The sequence below is a fragment of the Mytilus californianus genome, unplaced genomic scaffold (assembly GCF_021869535.1).
Source record: "Mytilus californianus isolate M0D057914Y unplaced genomic scaffold, xbMytCali1.0.p SCAF_2, whole genome shotgun sequence".
Classification (NCBI taxonomy): domain Eukaryota; kingdom Metazoa; phylum Mollusca; class Bivalvia; order Mytilida; family Mytilidae; genus Mytilus; species Mytilus californianus.
The window spans coordinates 140,587,800-140,611,899 of record NW_026262668.1 but is presented as its reverse complement, the minus strand read 5'-3'; the positions used below and the strand labels follow the sequence as shown (position 1 = coordinate 140,611,899).

General features: G+C 34.1%; 1 protein-coding gene across 3 annotated transcripts; it reads left to right on the top strand.

The window, feature by feature from the left end:
* The first annotated feature begins 4,083 nt into the window (after nt 1-4,083).
* LOC127731264 (uncharacterized) lies at nt 4,084-7,153 on the top strand. 3 transcript variants are annotated; one of them, XM_052240309.1, is made up of 2 exons: nt 4,084-6,500; nt 6,596-7,153. In XM_052240309.1, exon 1 carries the CDS (start codon nt 4,729-4,731, stop codon nt 5,974-5,976), a length of 1,248 nt encoding a protein of 415 aa, XP_052096269.1. In that variant the 5' UTR covers nt 4,084-4,728; the 3' UTR covers nt 5,977-6,500; nt 6,596-7,153. The 3 variants fall into 3 exon arrangements, with proteins under 3 accessions (XP_052096269.1, XP_052096267.1, XP_052096268.1); XM_052240307.1 differs by having other exon boundaries at nt 4,084-6,524; XM_052240308.1 differs by having other exon boundaries at nt 4,084-6,547.
* Nucleotides 7,154-24,100: the final 16,947 nt, after the last annotated feature.

Below are 24,100 nucleotides of genomic sequence, written 5' to 3'. Positions count from 1 at the left end.
TTGGGGTTTTTTCACAGAGGAAAATGTGCATTGTTATACTGCCGAAATCTGCAATGACCTTCTATTGAAAAGTAGATGTTTTTATATTGCTTATTTTAATAGTTTAGATAATGTATATACATTTTATAAAGTCTCTCTCTTTCCAGAATGGCTCTTGTATGTTTTATGATTATTTTTTATTGACTATTTGTATGTTTTATGAAAGGAAAATGTGAGACTAAAATGGAGTATTGTCTTGTCTATATGATTAGGTCGAGTATTGTCATGTCTTGTCTATATGATTAGATTGTCTTGTCTTGTCTGCATGATTAGATCGAGTTTTGTCTTGTCTTGTCTATATGATTAGATCGAGTATCCATGATACGGTTTGCCAATTTAAACAGTCATAAGATTTTACAAAAAATGAGAATAAAATGCAAAATAAGATTTATTGAGTTGATATATGTATAGATAAAGAAGATGTTTTATTCCATTAAATGGATCACAACGAGCATAATACAATATAAGACATTAATAAGACAACAACAAAAAAACCAATAGTCAAATATACATACAAAGAAAAGAAAAAGCTGTTTGAACATGAATGAACTCCACACACATATAAATATACACATATAAATATATATATATATATATATATATATATATATATATATATATATATATATATATATATATATATATATATACGTTTTATAACAGTGCTGTACCTCCTTCTCAGGCACACCCCAACATAAAAAAGGTCTATGAATAAATTGGCAATGTATTGGATATATAACTTAACTGCAAAAGCCACCAAGGGACGGTGTTGCATGGCAAGGTGGGAGATAGACGCACATGGTATACACGTATGTAAATAGACAATTTGGTTATGATATTATGAGCAGATGCACAAACCTGGTATGTCATCCTCGTGTCTGATGCAGAGGGGTTGATACATATTGTAAGGTGACCCGACTGCAAGAGGCACCAAGGGACGATGCTAAATGACATGCCCAAGTATATATAATACTAAATAGAAAAAATACTTATATTTAATATATATGGGAATAATTCTGATTGTCAATGATAAAACAAATACAAAAAGGTACATTATTATCATTGGTGAGTCTAGGTAACCACCATGCAATCTTCGTGCCTCATGCAGAGAAGCTAGATATATATTTTGCCTTCATCAATCAGATCACAAACAGATATTAATGTATCAACATTCTCTACATTAAGTAGCCAGATTAGTTTTTGGCTAGGAAAAAAGTGCTTAAAGTTAGGACAGAGTGAGTTAATCATGGAGTACATGCAGTTTTTCCTAGTTAAAGATGATGTGCATGAAAATAAAAAGTGTTTTTCATCATCACTTTCACTTGAGGTGCACCTGAGACATCCTCTATTTTATCGAGAAATACCATGATATCTACCTTGTTCAGTTCTAAGTTTATGCGACGATTACGCAATCGAGTAAAATTTCTCCTCCGCTCAGGGGATCGCAATAAAATAAGATATCTTTCAAGATCAAAATTTGTCTTGAAAGTGCTATAGTTACAGACCTTTCCATCAGTACAGTTGTGCATTTGGAGTCTCCACTGATTCTCATAGTACTGATACAATTTTTTTTGTATAAAAATTTAAAGCTATAATTGATCGCAGAAGCTAAACTGCAGAAAGAGTGGCACAATTTGTTGCCCTTTTGCCAACGCCAAGTAAAAGTTTACAAAATTTAATGTGTAGTGTTTCTGAAAGAAGCTTAGGATAAGCCTGATCTACATGTGTAGTCATAGATTTTAATTTTTTTTAAAGGGTTAAAATATCCTCAAAGTTCTGAACTATATAAAAGAATAAAAAGAATAGATTTAATTGTATGATCAAATACATGAAGGCTGTTTTTTGAACTTGGATTAAGTGACATAAAGTCCTTGCGTAGCTCGATGTGGTAAGCTTTTAACGCCTTATTATACAATCCTCTCTGAGCGAAGGAAAAAGATCATGATGCACTAAAAGTTATTCCGAAAGATTCACAATGTTGTGCACAATCAATAAGTATGTCAGTAAAATAAAAACTGTGTTTGATATGTCTGCCCGCCTACAAACACCTTAGTTTTATTGGGATTAATTTTCAAACACCAATCTTTACAATAAGTACTTATTCGATCAAGTTTACTCTGAAGTCCTTTTGATGAAGTTGAAAAAATGACAATATCATCAGCATATAGTAAACAAAGAACTGGTCGTGAATTAACAACAACTGGATCAGGCGAACTTTTATGACAATCAGGAAGGTCATTTATGAAAATTTTAAACAAATTAGGACTCAGATTGTCTCCCTGTTTTACTCCTACTTTAGTTCTAAAGAGACCTGACAAGATTTATTGTGGGCATACATGCTCTTAATGATATTATAAAAGTTTGAACCCACCCCTATATGTAACAGCTTAAGCTTTTTCCCTGGGTGAATGACAGTATCGAAAGCCTTCTGGAAATCAACAAGGCAGGCAAACACTCTACCTTCTTTTGTATTACAATACTTATCAATAATAGTCTTAAGAATGAAAATATAATCAGATGGTCGTGCTTTTTTGGTAAACCCAATTTGGCTATCATCAATGATATGATATTTATTTTAGAATTTACAAAGACGGGTGTCAAGTATCTTATTAAAAAGCTTCCCCATTGAATCAGTGATTGTGATTCCTCGGTAATTATTAGGATCAGTGATTGTGATTCCTCGATAATTATTAGGATCAGTGATTGTGATTCCTCGATAATTATTAGGATCAGTGATTGTGATTCCTCGGTAATTATTAGGATCAGTGATTGTGATTCCTCGATAATTATTAGGATCAGTGATTGTGATTCCTCGATAATTATTAGGATCAGTGATTGTGATTCCTCGGTAATCATTAGGATCAGTGATTGTGATTCCTCGACAATTATAAGGATCAGATGTATCATTCCCTTTATGAATTGGGAAAAAAAGACATGTAGTCCAGGGTTCAGGGTATTTTCCGTAAGAAAGACAAAGATTAAAAATTTTGAGGAAACATGGTAGTAAAGAGGTTTGGCCATATATGTTCTAACCTCAATTCAGAACTGTCAGAATAATCTGCCATCTAAACTGTTCTATGATATTTAAACCCTAAAACTGAGGATACAACTATCAGGATCATTTGTATGGTTAAACTGTCCAAATCTATTCTAGAGTATTAATTTTGTCAACCTCCTCCCCTCAAATATAGGAGGAAAGGCATTACTGGACTGACGAAAGCTATATTTTCCTATAACCTATAGCTAATTTCCGAGTGGTCTATGGCGCTGGACACAATGCATGCATTGTTGCCACGATGTCAGAGAAGCCGGGGCATATAATACTGTCACATTTTCTTGTCGTCTTTATTGATTATAAGTTATGATGCTAAATATGGATCAGATAATCATGTTTGACAAGTTTATTTATTAAGTTATCTATTCAAATCCTCGGTTTGCTGAATCAGACAAGATGAGAATCTTAAGAAACTGCCCTTGGTACCAGTTGCAGTATTGAAATTATTATGAAATTCTTCATCTGAGCCAAGATTCTCTGTTGTACTTAGTACTGGTTGAATCCGTCTGAATTTCGTCAGATATAATACTTAGATTTTTCAAATTTTTCCACGGTTGAGCTTCCACCAAATTACACTTTTGACTCAATAGTTTGATGGTTGACAGCTTCGTTGTATATTCGAAACCAATATTGTATTACTTGTCAGATATACATTTAGTTCTTGAAAACTGTACAAACATATGATCCTCCTCCTTTTAAACTTTTAATCATGAGTATGCAGTAACTTAATTTCCTCTATGTACACCTGTTTATGGGCTAAGTACATTACAGAACGAAGTGTAATGTTTTAATGTACCAACAATGCCGATTAAAAGTCAGCTAAGGTCCATTTCAGATAAAAGAATGAATTAAATATGCTTATCCTTTACTTAATTGAAACTCCTATTATAACCGGATTAAAACGTCACTTCAGTTTGTAAAAGTCTGATCGACAGGTTCAACTTGAGAATTACCTTTATTTTAACAGTTTTAAAAATATTGGTTTTCACCTGATCATTTGATAGCAGACGATCAATAATGTACCACGTGATTTGTGAAATGGAAGGCCGTGTATTTAACATACCGTTGACTAATTCAAACAACTTTTATTCAGAGACTGTCTATGAATGGAAGTGAACCTAGGTTGTCACCTGTTATTGAAACTAAGACATACAAACATTTAATGGAAATATTGAACTAAGACTGATGTGAACGGTAGAAGTCTGACAAAAAGTTATAATTTAGACTTTTTACTTATTTTGTAACGGAAAACAGGATATTATACAGTTAGAAATGTCAACAAGTTTATTTAAACAACATAGAACAATAGACAATCTTCAGGTCATCAATATTTGAGTATGAATAGGAATTGCATAACTTTATGGCCCGTGACTCAGGTCATTTATAAATATCAGTGTGTACATCATGATATGGAAGTTTAATCAAAGTCTGCTAACAATACATGGTAATGAAGTGTATACAAATATTCCATTGAACAGTAAAATTAAAGGTACGCTCCGTGATACATAGAAAGAAAGTGAAAAACAAATTAAACTTTCTTTCTGGTCAACGGTATAATTTAATTTATTTTATTTTATTGAAATCCTCCAACGTGTCTTTATTTAGATCTAAAGATAAACTTTGATCCTGAGCCAATGTTAACAACGATGAGATCCAGCGAAGCAATTCCCCAGTCTTTTGTTAGACCCAAGTTAAATCAACGTCAACATATGCAAGTACAGCCATTATGGATGCGAGTTCTAGAGGAAAAATATCAGAAGCTACAACTTAAAATTGCACAAAGTACTGCTACAATGAATGGATTATATAACTCTACGATAGGCAGATCTATATACGATACTAAACTTGTACGATCATCACTTCAAAGAACGAAAGAACAACGTCGGAGTGGTAAATATGAATTAAAATCCACTAGGATTTCAGCAACACAAATATATACCGGTGGCGAGACAAAACACAAGACAAGTAATATATACAGTGAATTCAACGAACGTTCAAACAGCGATGACGAATATGTCAACACGTTTGATAAGGGAACGAAAATTAACGATTCTGGGGTAAGAGTTAGTGAAATTTTATGTTTGCGTTACGATAAGAATCAGCCATTTAGAAAAGATCTGTCAAAGATTTTAAAACCACAGGAGAAGTCACACAATTATATGGGGAACTACAGCAACATTGACAATTCATCAAATAATGTGAAAAATGCAGATATCCCATCTTCTAGTATAAAAACTGCAGAATATTCTCCTAGTCGTCATAGTTTATCTACCATAAAAACTTCAAAATCATGTCCTGTCAATTTAATGGATAGTTGTGTTCAAACAAAATTTCGCGCAGAAAGTGCAGGTAGAACAAAAATTAATAGAAGAAAAATGAAAATGTTTTCACGGATGTCAGCAGAAGCCCAAACAGCATTGACGGAGACCATAATGGAGAACGATTCCGAATGGAACTTAGATTCCGAAGACGAGACTAACACGGCAATAGAGGATAACATATTCCAAACGGATGGTGTTCTTTCAATAGAAGATAGAACTGATTGTAATGATTCTGAAATATCAATGCCTTCTAGAGATAGTCGCTCTATTCATACCAAACTACCAGAAATTCCTACAGAAAATCCAGATATTCTGTCCTTACGGCATATCAAATCAACTGATGGAAAAGTTGGCAAATATCCATTCCCATCAAAACGAGAGACAACGTTCGAAATAACCCCCCCAGGATTTGACATTCGTTATAGAGATGCCCCGATCAGGGAGGAGAGAGAGTCGGAAACACCTCCGCCTGATATAAGGGACAGGGCTATTAGAAAATGTGAAGACTGGTTAACTCGTTATACTCCTAGAACACCGAGACCAAGTCAAACATCTCAATAGATGTGGGTATGACATCATAGTGAATTATTCCAAATATCAGGCTAATGTTCTTATCTTTGTTTTGTAAATGTACGTCTCTTTTTCCGGATACTACACAAGTTATAAATCATACATTGTATTCTATTAAGAAGAACATAATACTATCAGATCAATCTTTGGAAAATTGAAAACATTGATAATCACTGAGTGTATGACAGGACGGGTCAAATTGACATGGTAAGATATATCTTTTAAAACGCTTGTGAAACCCGATCATGTACAAATTACTGTGCTATGTTCCAAGAAGAATGTAAGTCATTAACTGGAATCACTTACAATATTTTTCTTATTTTATTTACGTTTTAGCAATTGGAAAGTCTGTTCGTATTTAGCCACTGACCAATCATTCTATGTGTTTGAGTGTGGTGGGAATGGAGAAGTTTGTCGTTTTTAGTCACCGACCAATCGTTTTATGTTTTGTGTATTTTTTTATAAGTAAATTGTTTTATTCCACATTTCTTTTAAACAAAAACCTTCGAAGGCAGGTAAAAAAAATCCTTCGAAGGCAGGTAAAAAAATCCTTCGAAGGCAGGTAAAAAAAATCCTTCGAAGGCAGGTAAAAAAAATCCTCCGAAGGCAGGTAAAAAAAGTTTTCTGCAATAATTTTGATCATTTTGTTTACATTGAAAGTTGAAAATATAAAAAAAAACAGACAGCAATGATTTTGAAAAATATCTCCTGTTTCTGTATGTATGTTATAATTTAAAAAAAGTAGTTTGCATTTTATTTGAGTTTTAAAAAAGAATAGAGGAAAGCAACTCGTGTCACCATTAAAAAACAATATGATATATTGATATGGAGTTAAGTATTGCCGTTCAATGTGTTCTGTTTCTAGAGTAATAAAAACACTTAAAATCAAAAAGATATACATGTGTACATAAATTATTCATTTAATGAAAACATTCAGGGATTGCAAATATACAGAAAACTGTGTTTTTTTTTACTTACACAGAGTACATTTTGAAGAATGCACAATCCGCTCTCAGCCAATCCGTCCCAAAAGTATACTTAACTGTGATATGTATATATATATATTTTTTAGCATTTATGAAGCATGTAAAGTGCTGGTTTTATTACGCACGTTGTTATTTTTTTAATGTTATATTTTAGATTAATTTATTAAAAATAATGAAACTATTTTCTTATTTCGTTTAAATATCAGGACAATTATACGCAGTATGATGACGTATGTTGTTGATTACCGACAGGATAAAACAGGTCGTTGACTGTTTATAGGTTGAGACAGGTGGTTGCTTTAATTATGTAGGTTGACACAGGTCGTTGATTATTCACAGGTTGAGACAGTTCGTTGAATATTTACAGGATGAGACAGGTGGTTGATTTTTCACAGGTTGAATCAGGTCATTGATTTTACACAATATGATGATAACATAGTTTGTTGATTCTTCACAGGTTGAGACAGGTCGTTGATTATTCACAGGACGAGACAGGTCGTTGATTATTCACAGGTTGAGAAAGGTCGTTGATTATTCACAGGTTGAGAAAGGTCGTTGATTATTCACAGGTTGAGAAAGGTCGTTGATTATTCACAGGTTGAGACAGGTCGTTGATTATTCACAAGTTGAGATAGGTCGTTGATTCTTCACAGGTTGAGACAGGTCGTTGATTATACACATGATGATAATATAGTTCGTTGATTATAAGACAGGTAGTTAATTATTCACAGGTTGAGACAGACCGTTAATTATTCACAGGTTGAGAAAGGTCGTTGATTATTCACAGGTTGAGAAAGGTCGTTGATTATTCACAGGTTGAGACAGGTCGTTGATTATTCACAGGTTGAGACAGGTCGTTGATTATACACATGATGATAACATAGTTCGTTGATTATAAGACATGTCGTTGATTATTCACAGGTTGAGTCAGGTCGTTGATTTTTCAGAGGTTTAGACAATCGTTGATTATACACATGATGATTACATAGTTCGTTGAATATTCACAGATTGAGACAGGTAGTTGGTTATTTACAGGTTGAGACAGGCCGTTGATTATTCACAGGTTGAGACAGGTCGTTGATTATTCACAAGTTGAGATAGGTCGTTGATTCTTCACAGGTTGAGACAGACCGTTGATTATTCACAGAATGAGACAGGTCGTTGATTATACACATGATGATAATATAGTTCGTTGATTATAAGACAGGTAGTTAATTATTCACAGGTTGAGACAGACCGTTTATTATAAGACAGATAGTTGATTATTCACAGGTTGAGACAGGTAGTTGATTATTTACAGGTTAAGACAGATTGTTGATTATTCACATGATGATAACATAGTTCGTTGAATATTCACAGATTGAGACAGGTAGTTGATTATTCACAGGTTGAGACAGGTCGTTGATTATTCACAGGTTGAGACAGGTCGTTGATTATACACATGATGATAACATAGTTCGTTGATTATAAGACAGGAAGTTGATTATTTACAGGTTGAGACAGGTCGTTAATTATACACATTATGATAACATTATTCGTATTTCATTTACAGGATGAAATAGGATGTTGATTATTTTCAGGCCATGACACAGGTCGTAGATTCTCGACAGGATGACACTGGTTGTTGATTCTCGACAGGATGACACAGGTCGTTGATTCCCGACAGGATGACACAGGTCGTTGATTCTCGACAGGATGACACAGGTCGTTGATTCTTGCCCGGATGACACAGGTCGTTGATTCTTCACAAGATGACACATCGTTTATTCTCGACAGGATAACACAGGTCGTTGATTCACTACCAAATGACACAGGTCGTTGATTCTCGACAGGATGACACATGTCGTTGATTCTCGACCAAATGACACAGGTCGTTGATTCTCGACCAAATGACACAGGTCATTCATTCTCGACAAAATGACACAGGTCGTTGATTATGGACATGAGATTAACAGATATTTGATTATTACCAGGATGACACAGCATTTATTATTGAGAAAATGACATAGGACGTTTTCTATTTGCAGAATGAGACAGGTTGTTTATAATTGAAAGGTCGTTGATTATTTCCAGGATTATACAGGTTGTTGAATTTTACAGGTCGTTGATTATACACACAGTGTTGACATAGATCGTTGATTGCATTAGACCAAAAATATGAATATGTTATTTCTCCATTTTTGTATAGTAGTCAACTGGAACCATTCTTCTTCATATAAACCTGCTGACACGGATAGTTTTGTTTCAATAGCTTCTCTTAACCGGGAATGTTTTCCGTCTTTTGATGCTGGCGTCGTACTAGTAAGCGCATTTATTAAAGCGATTCTATGTCATAATGGTTAGCACATTTGATAAGTCATCAAAAGTACCAGGCTTCAAGCGATTGGATGTCGTAGTGATTTGCACATTAAATCGACAGCATGCTGTATGTTGGATGCCGTATTGGATATCGTAATGGTAGGCTCCTTAAAGCGTTCGAATATCATTCGGAAATGAGTTCGATTAAGTGCCGTAGTTGGTAGCATAGTAAAGTTACTAGATGCTGTACTTGAACGCGCATTTATTAGAACGAATGGCTATCGTAAAGTTTCCCGAAGTTGAAAGGGCATTTAAGTGATTGAATACTGTCAGGGAATGAGTTCTTGTTGGTGTGGTTCATAAGTGTTTCTCGTTTTTATATAGATTAGACCGTTGATTTTCCTGTTTAAATTGTTTGACACTAGTCATTTTGGGCCCTTTATAGCTTGCTGTTCGATGTGAGCCAAGGCTCTGTGTTGTAGGCCTTACTTTGACCCATAATTGTTAACTTTTTATACATTGTGACTTGGTTGGAGAGTTGTCTCATTGGCATTCATACCACAACTTCTTATTTATATTATAGATGCCGTAGTGGTTAGCGCATAAAATCATTTGGTCGTTGTAGTTGTTAGAACATTTAGGCGATTGAATGCCGTACTGTGGTTAATACATGGAGTACACAAAATAAAACATATATAAATAATTACCAAAGCGCATTAAAGCGATTGAGTGCCGTACTATGGTAGATATATGGAGTATACAAAATAAAATCATAAATAATTGCCAAAGCGCATTAAAGCGATTGAGGGCCGTAATATGGTAAATATATGGAGTACACAAATAAAAACATAAATAATTTTCAAAAAATATTGTGTACAAAATATATTGTATTAAAATCTCCACAACATGTGTGCGAAGAATTACTTCCAAATATAATAGATTACTTGTCACTTGAGTGAATCTGTGACAGGTTGTGTGGAATTTGGTTGATTGGCTACATGACTTGTTATCTTTCTCCGGCAGAGGTTTGGTAGGCATAGAGTGAATGGCTAGATGACTTGTTATCTCTCTCTCTATGACAGGTTGTGTGGACTATGGTTGACTGGCTACATGACTTGTTATCTTTCTCCGGCAAAAGTTTGGAAGACACAGAGTGAATGGCTAGATGACTTGTTATCACTCTCTCTCTGAGAGGTTGTGTGAATTATGATTGATAGGCTACATGACTTGTATGTAATCTTTCTCCGGCAGAAGTTTGGTAGACATAGAGTGAATGGCTAGATGACTTGTTATCTCTCTCTCTGTGACAGGTTGTGTGGACTATGATTGATTGGCTACATGACTTTAAATCCTTCTCCGGCAGACGTTTGGTAGACACAGAGTGAATGGCTAGATGACTTGTTATCACTCTCTCTCTGTGACAGGTTGTTTGGACTATGATTGATTGGCTACATGACTTTGGATTTTTCTCCGGCAGACGTTTGGTAGACACAGAGTGAATGGCTAGATTACTTGTTATCTCTCTCTCTCTCTCTCTCTCTCTCTCTCTCTCTCTCTCTCTGAGAGGTTGTGTGGACTATGATTGATTGGCTACATGACTTGCAATCTTTCTCCGGCAGACGTTTGGTAGACACAGAGAGTATAGCTAGATTACTTGTACTCTACGGCAGACATTGGTAGACACAGAGTGAATGGCTAGATTACTTGTTATCTCTCTTTCTCTCTCTGAGAGGTTGTGTGGATTATGATTGATTGGCTACATGACTTGTAATCTTTCTCCGTCAGAAGTTTAGTAGGCACAGAGTGAATAGCTAGATGACTTGTTGTCACTCTCTTTCTGTGACAGGTTATGTGGACTATGATTGATAGAAGAGGGACGAAAGATACCAGAGGGACAGTCAAACTCATAGATCGAAAACAAACTGATAACGCCATGGCCAAAAATAAAAAGACAAACAGACAAATAATAGTACAGATGACACAACATAGAAAACTAAAGACTAAGCAACACGATCCCCACCAAAGCTGGGGGTGATCTCAGTTGCTCCGGAATGGTAAGCAGATCCTGCTCCACATTTGGCACCCGTCCTGTTGCTTATGTTATTACAAATTCGGTAAATAGTCTAATGCGGTAGGTCACATTCGTGAAAAGGGAAGGGTATTGTAGTTACGACATAAGGAACATATCCGATATCATCTGTGAAACGGTTATTCCATATCGGTCAACCAACTCGTGATGGCGTCCGTAAAATTTACGAAGGAATGATTTCAACTTCACCATTTGGAATGACTTGTAATCTTTCTCCGGCAGAAGTTTGGTAGACACAGAGTGAATAGCTAGATGACTTGTTATCACTCTCTCTCTGTGACCGGTTGTGTGGACTATGATTGATAGGCTACATGACTTGTAATCTTTCTCCGGCAGAAATTTGGTAGACACAGAGTGAATGGCTAAATGACTTGTTATCACTCTCTCTCTGTGACAGGTTGTGTGGACTATGATTGATTGTCTACATGACTTGTAATCTTTCTCCGGCAGAAGTTTGGTAGACACAGAGTGAATGGCTAGATGACTTGTTATCACTCTCTCTCTGTAACAGGTTGCGTGGACTATGATTGATTGGCTACATGACTTGTCATCTTTCTCCTGTAAGAGTTTGTTAGACACAGAGTGAATGGCTAGATTACTTGTTATCTCTCTCTCTCTCTCTCTCTCTCTCTCTCTCTCTCTCTCTCTCTCTCTCTCAGATGTTGTGTGGACTATGGTTGATAAGCTATATGACTTGTAATCACTTTCCGGCAGACGTTTGGTAGACACAGAGTGAATAGCTAGATGACTTGTAATCTCTCTCCAGCAGACGTTTGGTAGACACAGAGGGAATAGCTAGATGAATTGTAATCTCTCTCCGGCAGAAGTTTGGTAGACAAGAGTGAATAGGTAGATTACTCTCTCTCTCTCTCTCTCTCTCTCTCTCTCTCTCTCAGAGGTTGTGTAGACTATGGTTGATTAGGCTATATGACTTGTAATCACTCTCCAACAGACTTTGATAGATACACAGTAAATGGCTAGATGAATTGTAATCTCTCTCTCTGTGAGAGGTTGTGTGGACTATGGTTGATAGGCTATATGACTTGTAATCTATCTTTGTCAGAGAGCGCGTGGACTCGCCATGATACTATATGACTAATAATCTTTCTCTGTTTGAGATTATCCATATTCAGAGTGATTAGCTTGATGACTTGTAATCTCTTTTTTTCAGAGGTTGTCTAAATTCGTGCTGATTAAAAGTTAATATATACTATTTAGCATGTTTACCTGTAAATTATTTTCAAATTTAGTCATAGCGTTGTACTATGGCTGTGCCAAATCATTACATATCAAACATATCCTACCATTACTGTTTCAATGAACTAATGAACTGTCATATTTTAGTTAAGTTAATTTATCCCAAACTTTTTGTTCTGAATTTGTAAAAGTAGATATATTAAATGTTATTCCTCAAACTAGGTAGACAGACCTTTTCTGATAATTGTTGTATTTATAAACCTACAATGTCTGTTGAACAGTATGGTTGTTATGATTTTGAATACTGTATTGTGGTGATCATTTCAATGGAAGATAATGTATCAAGATTAAAATCCTGTAAACAATTCATTATACATGCATTTTTATATATACGTACTTCAGAAATGATAGCAAAGGCTTTTGTGTTTACTGGACCTTGACATGTCAACGAAAAAAAAAAATATGAAATACAAATCTCTTCATATCTATGCATATCATACACCTATAATTATTCAATATAATACGTTTTATACCTTTTATTATAGTATCAATGCCTTTTTTCAAGAACAATGCAAGGAACTGTGCACATGGAGGGAACTAAACTTAAAAGTCAAAATATATTCATCAATGAATAATAAAAATAAGCATAACTAACGTCAAGATTGTATACACAAAGTAAATGAAAGGGTTTTTTTATCATGTAGAAATTTCCCAGGAGTTTCACAGTATAACAATAACGGAATTATGTTATTTCATAGTTCTTCATTATCAAAATCCTTACATACATTTCAAAAACTTTAACAGAGGATAGGGCTGGGGATTTTGATATATCTGTCAAGAACCTGGTCAGGAATTGTCATTATACCCCATTACATTTTGATATGTCAGTTAGGAACCTGGCCTGTGATTGTAGTTATTCCCAGCTACATCTTAATATGCCGGTCAGGAACCTGCCAAGAGGTTGTAAATTTACTCCGCTACATTGTAATATGCATGCCAGTTACCTGGCATGTGGTTGTAACTATATCCGCTTCATTTTAATATGACTGTAAGTAATCTACACAGTGCTTGTAATCATACCTCATTACATTTTGATATGTCAATCAGGAATCTGGTCAGTGATTGTAATTATACCCTCTTAATTTTGATGTGTCTTTTGATAACCTGGACCATGGTTGCAATTATACCCTCTTCATTTAATATGTCTGTCAGGAACTTGATCAGTGGTTGTAATTATATCCCGCTGCATTATAATATGTCTGTCATGAACCTTGCAAGTGGTTGCAAATATACCCTTTTCATTTTAATATGTCTTTTAAGAACTCGGCCACTGGTTGTAATTATACCCCTCTTCATTTGATATGCCAGTCAGGAATATAGCCAATGATTGCAATTATACTCCTCTTCATTGTAATATGTTAGTCAGAAACCTGGCCAGTTGTTGTAATGATACCTCTCTTATTTAAATATGCCAGTCCAGAACATGACCACTAGTTGTAATTCTACCCCGTTACATTTTTATATGTCAGTCAGGAACCTGGTCAGTGGTTGTAATTATACCTCGCTACATTTTAATATGTCTGTCAGGAACCTGGCATGTGCCTGTTATGATAGCCCGTTACATTTAAATGTGTCAGTCAGGAACCTGGCCAGTTGTTGTAATTATACCCCGCTACATTTTTATATGTCAGTCAGGATTATGGCCAGTGCTTGTTATCATACCCGTTAGTTTAATATGCCTGTAAGTAACATATATAGCAAGAGATTAAGAAAAAATTCACCGAAGTCGTAGATTTGTTTTCATTTAACCATAGATTGGGCATTAAAATTCGAATATAAATGCCAAACCCATGGTTAAATTAAAACAAATATACGGCTGCCATGAATTTCGATTCCAATAGGACAAATTCGGTAATTTTGTAATCCATAAAACCCTAAACACACGTTATTGTTTTGGCTGTTCTGTTTTACACCCCCCTTTTTAATATTAATAATATTATATTATTCAATAATAAATTTGAAAATAAACTGAAATGGACTGATTTTTTTATTTTGCATTAGAACAGAGATAACTGTTTTGTAGCATGGCGCAAATTGAGTTTACCTTGTCGTATGAATAATGTAGGCATTAGGCAGAACAGCCAATTTTGTGTATTAATGCGTTTGCGCTAAAAGTAAATATACTGTGATTATACTGGTTGAAGATATATAGTTCGTCATATTAGAATCGTAATTTTACCCCGCTACATGTTAATATGTCAGTCAGGAACCGTGTCACTGTTTGTTATTATACATACCCCGCTGCATTTTAATATGCCTGTCAAAACCCTGTCCAGTGCTTGTAATTATACCTCGCTACATTTTAATATGTCAGGCAGGAACCTGGTCTGTGGTTTTAATAATACCCCTCTATTTTGATATGTCTATCAGGAACCTGCCAGTGGTTTTAACTATATCATGCCACATTTTAATATGTCAAGCAGGAACCAGGCGATTGGTTGTAAATATACCAAGCTGCATTTTAATATATCAGTCAGGAACCTGGCCAGTGGTTGTAATTATACCCCTCTTCATTTTGATATGTCAGTTAGGAACCTGGCCAGCGTTAGTAATTATACCCGCTATATTTCGATATAACTGTCAGGAACTTGGTCATTGCTTGTAATTATGCATCTCTACCTTTCAATATGCCTTTCAGAATTTTGGTCAATGCTTGTTATTATATCCCGCCACATTTTGATGTGTCAGCCAGGAACCTGATCAGTGGTTCAAATTATACCCCACTATTCACTACATTTCAATTTGCCTGTCAGCAACCTTGTCTATGTTTGTAATAATACATCCCGAAATTTTAATGTCAGTCAGGGACCTTGCCAGTGGTAGTAACTTTACTTCGTTATATTTCAATATGTCAGTCAAGAACCTGGTCAATGGTTATAAGTATAGCCTGCTACTTAAAGAATAACTGTACTGTAGTTGAAGAATTGCTGCTGTTAATTCAAAATTGACGGCGGCAACTAACTCTTCAACTACAGTACTGTTATTCCGATTCTAATGCATTACAAAAGAAATAATACGTTTGAGCTTGAAAATATGTATAAAATTTGAAATTAATGAATAATTTTGGCACATAGACGTCATAGCTTAACGTGACGTCATACAAATGAGAACTTACAAACCGAAGATAATTTCGTTACTGTGGATTCATTTATTTTCATTGGTACCAATTTCACGGATTAAAGAAAACTCCAAGTCGTGGATATTTGGTTTCGTGGTTTTGCCAAAGTCTGCATTCAAGCCTATAGAAAAAGAATGTGTACTTAGTTGAACATTCAAATCGTGGTTCACCTGTACCCACAAAATCTACTAACATTTTGTTATTCATCGAAAAGAAATGAATCCACAGTACTTTTTTGTACGATTTAAATTGGGATAAAATCACATCAAATTGGCGTTTTTAAGGTAGATATTGTTGTATTATTGATAGTATTAATGTGATCGAACATGTTTTGGTCCAAGGAATTCTAAATGACGGGTCACTCATGGGAAGCGATATGTCAACTGTGGATTTAATAGTATAGTTTAGCAAATGAACAAAATTGTGGCATAAAAATTTCATTATCAGTTTTAATATACCTGTCAGGAATCTGGCCAGTGGTTATCATTATATACTGCTGTATTTTTACACGTCTGTCAGCGTAATGCCGTTACATTTTGACATCACTTTTGAGAAACGGGAGAGGGGTTGTGTGTGTTAATGCTTTAAACGATGTTTTTGTGCTTTCAGGAATTTGGTATTGGATGCATGAAAAGTAAAATCACAAACATAATGAACTCCGAGGAAAATTCAATCTGTAAGTCCCTAATCACATGGCAAAATCAAATGACAAAACACATCAAACGAATGGACAACAACTGTCATATTCCTGATTTGGTACAGGCATTTTCAAATGTAGAAAATGACTAATGAATGCACTGATATCATATCTCGATTTGTGGTAATTAAGAGCTTTACACAGATGTTTTGTGGTAAAAAAGGATATAATGAAAATACTAGAGTCACAGAAATTCAAAAACGGAATGTCCATATAAAACTGAAAAAATCAAACGCTATCAATCAAAATAACAAGTGAAAACAACCTAGATCTCTATATAGACGATTTGGGGTGCTATAGAGCTTAAAAGTTACGATATCTGGTAATTCAGAGCTTTGCATAGATGTTTTGTGGAAATTTAGAATTTTATATACACGATTTGTCGTGGTATAGAGCTTTATATTGACGATTTGTGGTAATTTAGAGCTTAATATATATGTTCTGTGGTAGTTTAGATCTTTATACAAACGATTTGTGGCGGTAAAGAGATTTATATTTACGATTTGTTGCAATCTAGAGCTTTATGTTGACGATTTAGGGGTAATTTAGAGCTTTATGGTAGATTAACTGTTTGATATGTAAATATAACAACACACCCTCGGTCTATTTCTATGCAATAATCTGAAAATATTTAGATAAAGAAAAATAAGTTATTTTATTGTATCAATAAGACTGTTTTTACAAATACCAAATATTCGATTTTTGTTAGATTCAATTGTTCAACTTGGTCATATAAGGGGAGATAATTCTTATTGTAAATATTGTCGTAGTGGTATTAATCATATGTGGAATTTAAAAAACTGTAAAGAACTTCTGGATAATTCTAAATCTCGATCTTTCTCTGAAATTAATTCTATCAAAACTTTTGATTTTTCAACCCTGTATACCACCATTCCTCATGGGAAATTGAAAAATTGTCTCAAAGAAATAATCGACAATGCTTTTCAATATAGAAATGGTACCATACGCTTTAAATCTATTACTTTCGGATACCATACGGAATATTTATTTAGTGAACAAAAAGGTAAAACATGCTACACAGTGGAACAAGTGATCAGTATGCTGGAGTTTCTTATTGACAACATATTTGTATAATTTGGAGGTAGACTTTGTCAACAAATTGTTGCATTCCTATGGGAACGAACTGTTCGCCTCTCCTTGCCGACCTCTTCTTATCTTTATATGAGTCGGAATTCCTTCAGACACTTATCAAAAACAAGAAGATAAAAGGAAGTCAGATCATTTAATTTCAAATTCAGATGATATATTGATGATGTTCTTTTCATTAATAATTCAAATTTTTCTGACTGGGTTCTGTTGATATATCCTCCAGAACTAGAAATTAAAGAAACAACATACACAGCTTTCTCCACCTCATTTTCAGACTTATACCTCGAATTTGCATAAGCGTTCATCTCAGTACCAGAATCTATGACAAACGAGACAATTTTAATTTTGAAATTATTAATTTCCCCCACCTCGGTAGCAATATACCAAATTCACCTGCATATGTGATATACATTTCTCAACTCATTTGGTATTTAAGAGCTTGCAGCTGCTACTCAGACTTTATAAAACGTCACCAGTGTCTGAGTAGAAAGTTGCTGAACCAATGATATGTCAAAGAACGTCTCGTCCTTTTTCTAAAAAAAAAAGTTCATTGAAAGATACCAAGACCTTGTTGATAAATATTCCGTATCAATTTCACAAATAATACATGATGGTCTAGATTCTAGGTACTGACGTTGTTTATCATCTTAATTACGTGTTATAGTGTTCTTTTATTTTTTTGTAAATTATTAACCTTTACTGTTTAGTCCATTTTTGGTTATATCCTTTTGGCGTGGTTCGTTACTTATACATCCCGCCATTGTGTTATTGTGCAATGGTAATTTTGTATTTTTGTCTTTCATTTTTGCTTATGTGCTTTGTCTATATGCCATTTTGTTTTTCTTCGTTGACATATTTGTTGTTTTTATAGTGAATACGATTATACTACAATGTTGACTGCTGTACCCCAATTTTTGACATTTTAACCTATTATATAGATATAAGAAGATGTGATATGAGTGTCAATGAGACAACTCTCCATCCAAAACAAAATTTATAAAAGTAAACCATTATAGGTCAAAGTACGGTCTTCAACACGGAGCCTTGGCTCACACCAAACAGCAAGCTATAAAGGGCCCCAAAAATTACTAGTGTAAAACCATTCAAACGGGAAAACCAACGGTCTAATCTATATAAAAAACGAGAAACACTTATGAACCACATCAACAAACGACTGTCTGTTTGTTTTGTTGTCAATATAAAGAATTATGCGACTGTCATACAAGTGAGAGGTTTAGCTTACTATAAAACCAGGTTTAATCCACCATTTTCTACATAATTGAATGCCTATACCAAGTCAGGAATATCACAGTTGTTTTCCATTCGTTTGATGTGTTTGAGTATTTGATTTTGCCATTTGATAAGGGACTTTCCGTTTTGAATATTCCCTGGAGTTCGGTATTTTTTGTTATTTTACTTTTGACTACTGTTCTCCAATTTTTGACATTTTTACCTATTATGTCTGTTTATTTTGTTCACATATTGTTGTCAATATAATGGAATTGTATGGGACTGTCATACAAGTGAGATGTTTAGCTATCTATAAAACCATGTTTAAATCCACCATTTTCTACATAAATAAATGCCTCTACCAAGTCAGGAATATAACAGTTGTTTTCCTTTCTTTTGATGTGTTTGAGTTTTTGATTTTGCCATTTAATAAGGGACTTTTAGTTTTTATGAATAATCTTTGCAAAAGTGGGAAATTTTGCACAATTTATAGCTTGAAAAATAGCACGGTGACTCGTACTTTTGATTAAATTTTAGAAAAAATTATGGTAAAATCTCAATTTAGTAAATTATAAGAAAGTGCTATCTAAGGAAATATTTAGGGATGATATACCTTCAATATATGTTTTGTGGTAATTTAGATCTATATATAGACGATTTTTGGTATAGAACTTTATCTTGACGATTTGTAGTAAATTAAATTTTTATAAACACTATTTGGGAAATTTAGAACTTTACAAGATAAGACTTTATAGATAGATTAACTTATACCATCATTCCCTTTTATTCGTGCGATTGTTCCAAGTTAAATTTCTTTCTATTTTTATTGTATAGCTATCTCATTACATTATACCCAGATTTCCTTGTATACAAGTTTTATTTGTTTCTTTCTTCCCTCTACCATGTAGATTTTAGTGTTTGCAAATCATATCATCAAAGAACCTGTGCGTATAGAGGAAATTAGTATATATAGATGTTTTGGCCTAGGTTTTCAATCATAGGTTTATTAGTATTGTCGATCAAATTAAACAGTTTAATCAAAATAAATTAACATATGACAATATCAGATACGAAACATTTAAATCAATCTATAATTATTAATAATGAACTAATAAGTAAATAAGTTTCATTATTCCTACAAACAATTAAATTGCTCGTAATAGCCTCTGATTTTAACTCGTTTCCGGTTTCTGTCGTCATTTTATAATCCTGTAAAGATATCGATATTGATGAATTGTTTTGTGTTTAAATTGTCCGTTACTTTAAAAATCTAAATAACCAATGTACAGAAATACTTAAATGGACACATTGAATTGAAATAATACAAACGCCTTTGTTATTGAAACACAATAGGTAATGTCTATATTTTAAATTGATTGATTTTCGTTTGTTTACGGCGAGTGAACATTATTTCATGCATATTCAGGACGAGAGTTACCTATTATAAACATCTTTGTAATGTTTAGTAGAATGAAAACGTTTGGATTAAATATATGACAACTTTGGAACAGCTTGAAACTAATTTACGTACTGATATCTGTATATAAATAGAGTGGACATCACCCGAATACTTGGTCTGGACGAAACACGCGTCTGGTGTACATAATTGTAATCCAGGTATCTATGATGAGTTTATTGACATATATCTGTAGACAGGTATCTTAGTATAGACCCAAGACCATTGGACTTATATCTGTATTCGTCGTCCTTCCGTTCGCCTATATAATCCTGCTCAGTCGCTCAGTAATTCTCGTATCGCGGCTTTTGAGATGTGAGCAGCATTTATCAGAGACGCCACAAAGTGTGAGGATATGTTACCAAGCTGACTTTTGTTAAGTGTAAACTAAGAAATGAAAAAAGATACAAGAAGTAGCACAATAAACATATTATGAGATTTTCTGCAAAAAAAACATTGTGAAGCTTCGCTATCTCACCAAAGATTCATATCGCGGCTGGCGGCTGCATATTTTACGATATCAATATGTAGAAAAACCGGATAATCTATACCTATTTACATAGGTATAGGAGTAAGCACCATCAGACTTGGTATTATCATATAACTGTATATAGGTAAATACGTATATTAGATAGCACCAGTGAACTTGGTTTTGTCATATACCTGTATACAGGTTTACATGTCTAGGGGTCAACACCTGTGGCTTCGGTCTTGTCATATATCTGTATATAGATATACATGTATTGGGGTCAATACCTGCGGCCTCAGTTATGTCATATATCTGTATATAGGTACAAAAGGAGGATGGGCATGCGTCACGACTAGATCAGCTGTTCTGAGCTCAGGGAATACTTCAAAAATTTCCTTGTTTAATTGACAGTTTTTCACAATGTGCACCAAACAGAAAATTTAGAAGTATTTTTACCATTGATACAATATCTCAGTTCTTAGGCCCGAATCCAGAGCACCGGTCCAGGTCTACCACATACCTGTAAGTCACTTGTATTACACCATGAACATGTTGACAATGTACTACTTGGTTATCATAGCTGCTATATTGATAGGAAAGAAACATCCGAACGTAGTTAAAGAAAATAATATACTTAATTGAAATGAGTATTCACTTCCGACCAACGGCATTAACCCTGCTATGATGCAAACGAGTCCAGCCACATGTGTGGTTATTGAGAACCTACCTATTCAGTTTCATTGAAGTTCATTATTTGTGTTTGAAAGAACAAATATTTTTATAACATGCATGTTTACCTAAGTATTCAAAACATCACGTGTAAGATGGCAAAGCAAGATCCTAGATGGATAAAATTATGATATCCAGACAAATCCTGGTCCTAGTAATGACAGCACCAAGTATGTGGTACATGCGACCAATCAGTGAACTGGGACCACAAAGGTATTGTATGTGAGAAGTGTGATCAGTGGTATCATATAAACTGCCAAGGTATTCACTCCAAAAGTTACAAAGATCTGAATGACAGCATGATAAGTATTATTTGCGACAAACCAAACTACAGCACGGTACTTTTTTGACTCAACTAATCCATTTGCAAGTTTATATATTGGTGACATCAATCACTTAATTCTTCCATCAAGTCCAGATTATCAAAATCATGCATCTACACCCTTACAACTCGGGTGTCATCCTTTAATAAGTCTTTGAGGGTACTTAATATCAACTTTCAGTCAATTAAAAACAAGCAATAGTTAATAACATCATTGACAGCACACAAAACCTGATATAATCTTAGGCACAGAAAATTGGTAAAAACTCCAAAATCAAAGATGAGGAAGTATTTCCTGACAATTTTAAATTGTAGAGAAATGATAGAAAGAAGACTGAATCAGAAAAAGAAGGGGGTGGTATTCTTAAAGTTGCACAAAAGAACTTATTAGTTCTGAGGTATATGAACTTCCACCCCCAGATTAAAATGAAATGGTCTGGGCAAAAATAGACATTGTTGGTTCAAAAACATTGTACTTAAACTCCACCTACAACCTAAAAATTATCTGATGAAACCAGTCTCAAAAACTTTGACTTAATGAAAGCCACACAAATGAAATATTCTACGCTTTTTAAAAGGGGAGACTTTAGTCTCCAGGGTTGGGAATGGAACAACAGGTCAATAAAACACAACACTAGTTACCCACACCTTCAGTACATGTCTCACCCAAATTGTTGCTGTCGCTTCACGTAAAGACAATATATTGATATGATCATCACAAACCTATCAAACAAAGTAATACCCAGTCTATCTGATCATGATAATGTGTTTGCTGAATTTGCAATAGCTCCGTTTAAACTCAAACAAAAGCCAAGCGTAATTCCATTATAAAAAAAGCAAACTGGAACACAATAAGAAAAGATAAACACCTCATTAATACATTTAATTAAAAAAAGTAAAGTGACAAAAATACTGAACCCCAAGGAAAGTTCAAAACGGAAAGTCCTTTAACAAACGGCAAAATCAAAAGCGCAAACACATCAAACGAATGGAAAACAACTCTCACGCATTTCCCTATGTAAAAAAATGATGGATTAAACCTGGTTTTATAGCTAGCCAAACCTCTCATTTGCATGACAGTTGCATAAAACCCCATTACATTGACAACAATGTTTGAGCAAAACAAACAGACATAATAGGTAAAAATGTCAAAAATAGGGGTACAGCAGTCGTTATCGTGTTATAATCTTAATCACTATACAAACAGACAACTATGTCAACATTGATAAACAAAAAGACATGTAGACACTCTATAGAAAAAGCACATATGCAAAAATGAAAAACAGGAATACAAAAAATAACCATAGCACAATAACGCAATGGCAGGATGTATAAATACCGAGCCACGCCAAAAGGATATTACAAACAAGAGGCTCCCAAGAGCCCGAATCGCTCACCTGAAGTTTTTTATTTAAATTTCCATCAAAGTTTTTTTTTTGCTTTTAAGTTTTTAATGTATAATTAATAAGTGTGGACACAAACAGTGTGGATAGTATCCAGCATTCTGAGAGTATTACCCAAAAAATGAAAAAAAAAAAAAAAGAAAAAAGAAAATCAGATTCATAGTTATTTGTATATCTTACTTTGCTGAACATTTTTATTGTTTACAGTGTCTCCCTATTTATAATAATATTCAAGATAAATAACCAAAACAGCATTTTACCCCTATGTTCTATTTAAGCCACAGTCGCCATGTTTCTTGACGTACAAGAAAATAAAACATAACATGCATACTAGTGACACTAAGGTTCATTCAGTCGAAGTTTGGCTGAATTTGCTTCAATAGTTTCATAGAAGATTTTTGAAAGTAACAAAAAGTAAAATCACAAAAATACTGAACTCCGACGAAAATTCAAAAAGGAAAGTCCCAAATCAAATTGCAAAATCAAAAACTCAAACACATCAAACGAATGGATAACAACTGTCATATTCCTGAATTGGTACAGGCATTTTCTTATGTAGACAATAGTGGATTAAACCTGGTTTTATAGCTAGCTAAACCTCTCACTTGTATGACAGTCGCGTCAAATTCCATTTTATTGACAACGATGTGTGAACAAAACAAACAGACACAATAGGTACAAATGTCAAAAAAAGACATGCTGAACAAATTATATAAAATACCTTTTTAAAGGGCCAAAACTCCTTAAGGAGTCAATTGACAATTTTGATCATTAACTTATTTGTAGATCTTACTTTACTGAACATTTTACTGTTTACAGTTTATCTTTATCTATAATAATATTCAAGATAATAACCAAAACTGCAAAATTTCCATTAAATTATTAATTCAGGGGCAATAACCTATAAATCAGTTATACAATTTGGCTGAAAATTTCAGGCCAGGTAGATCT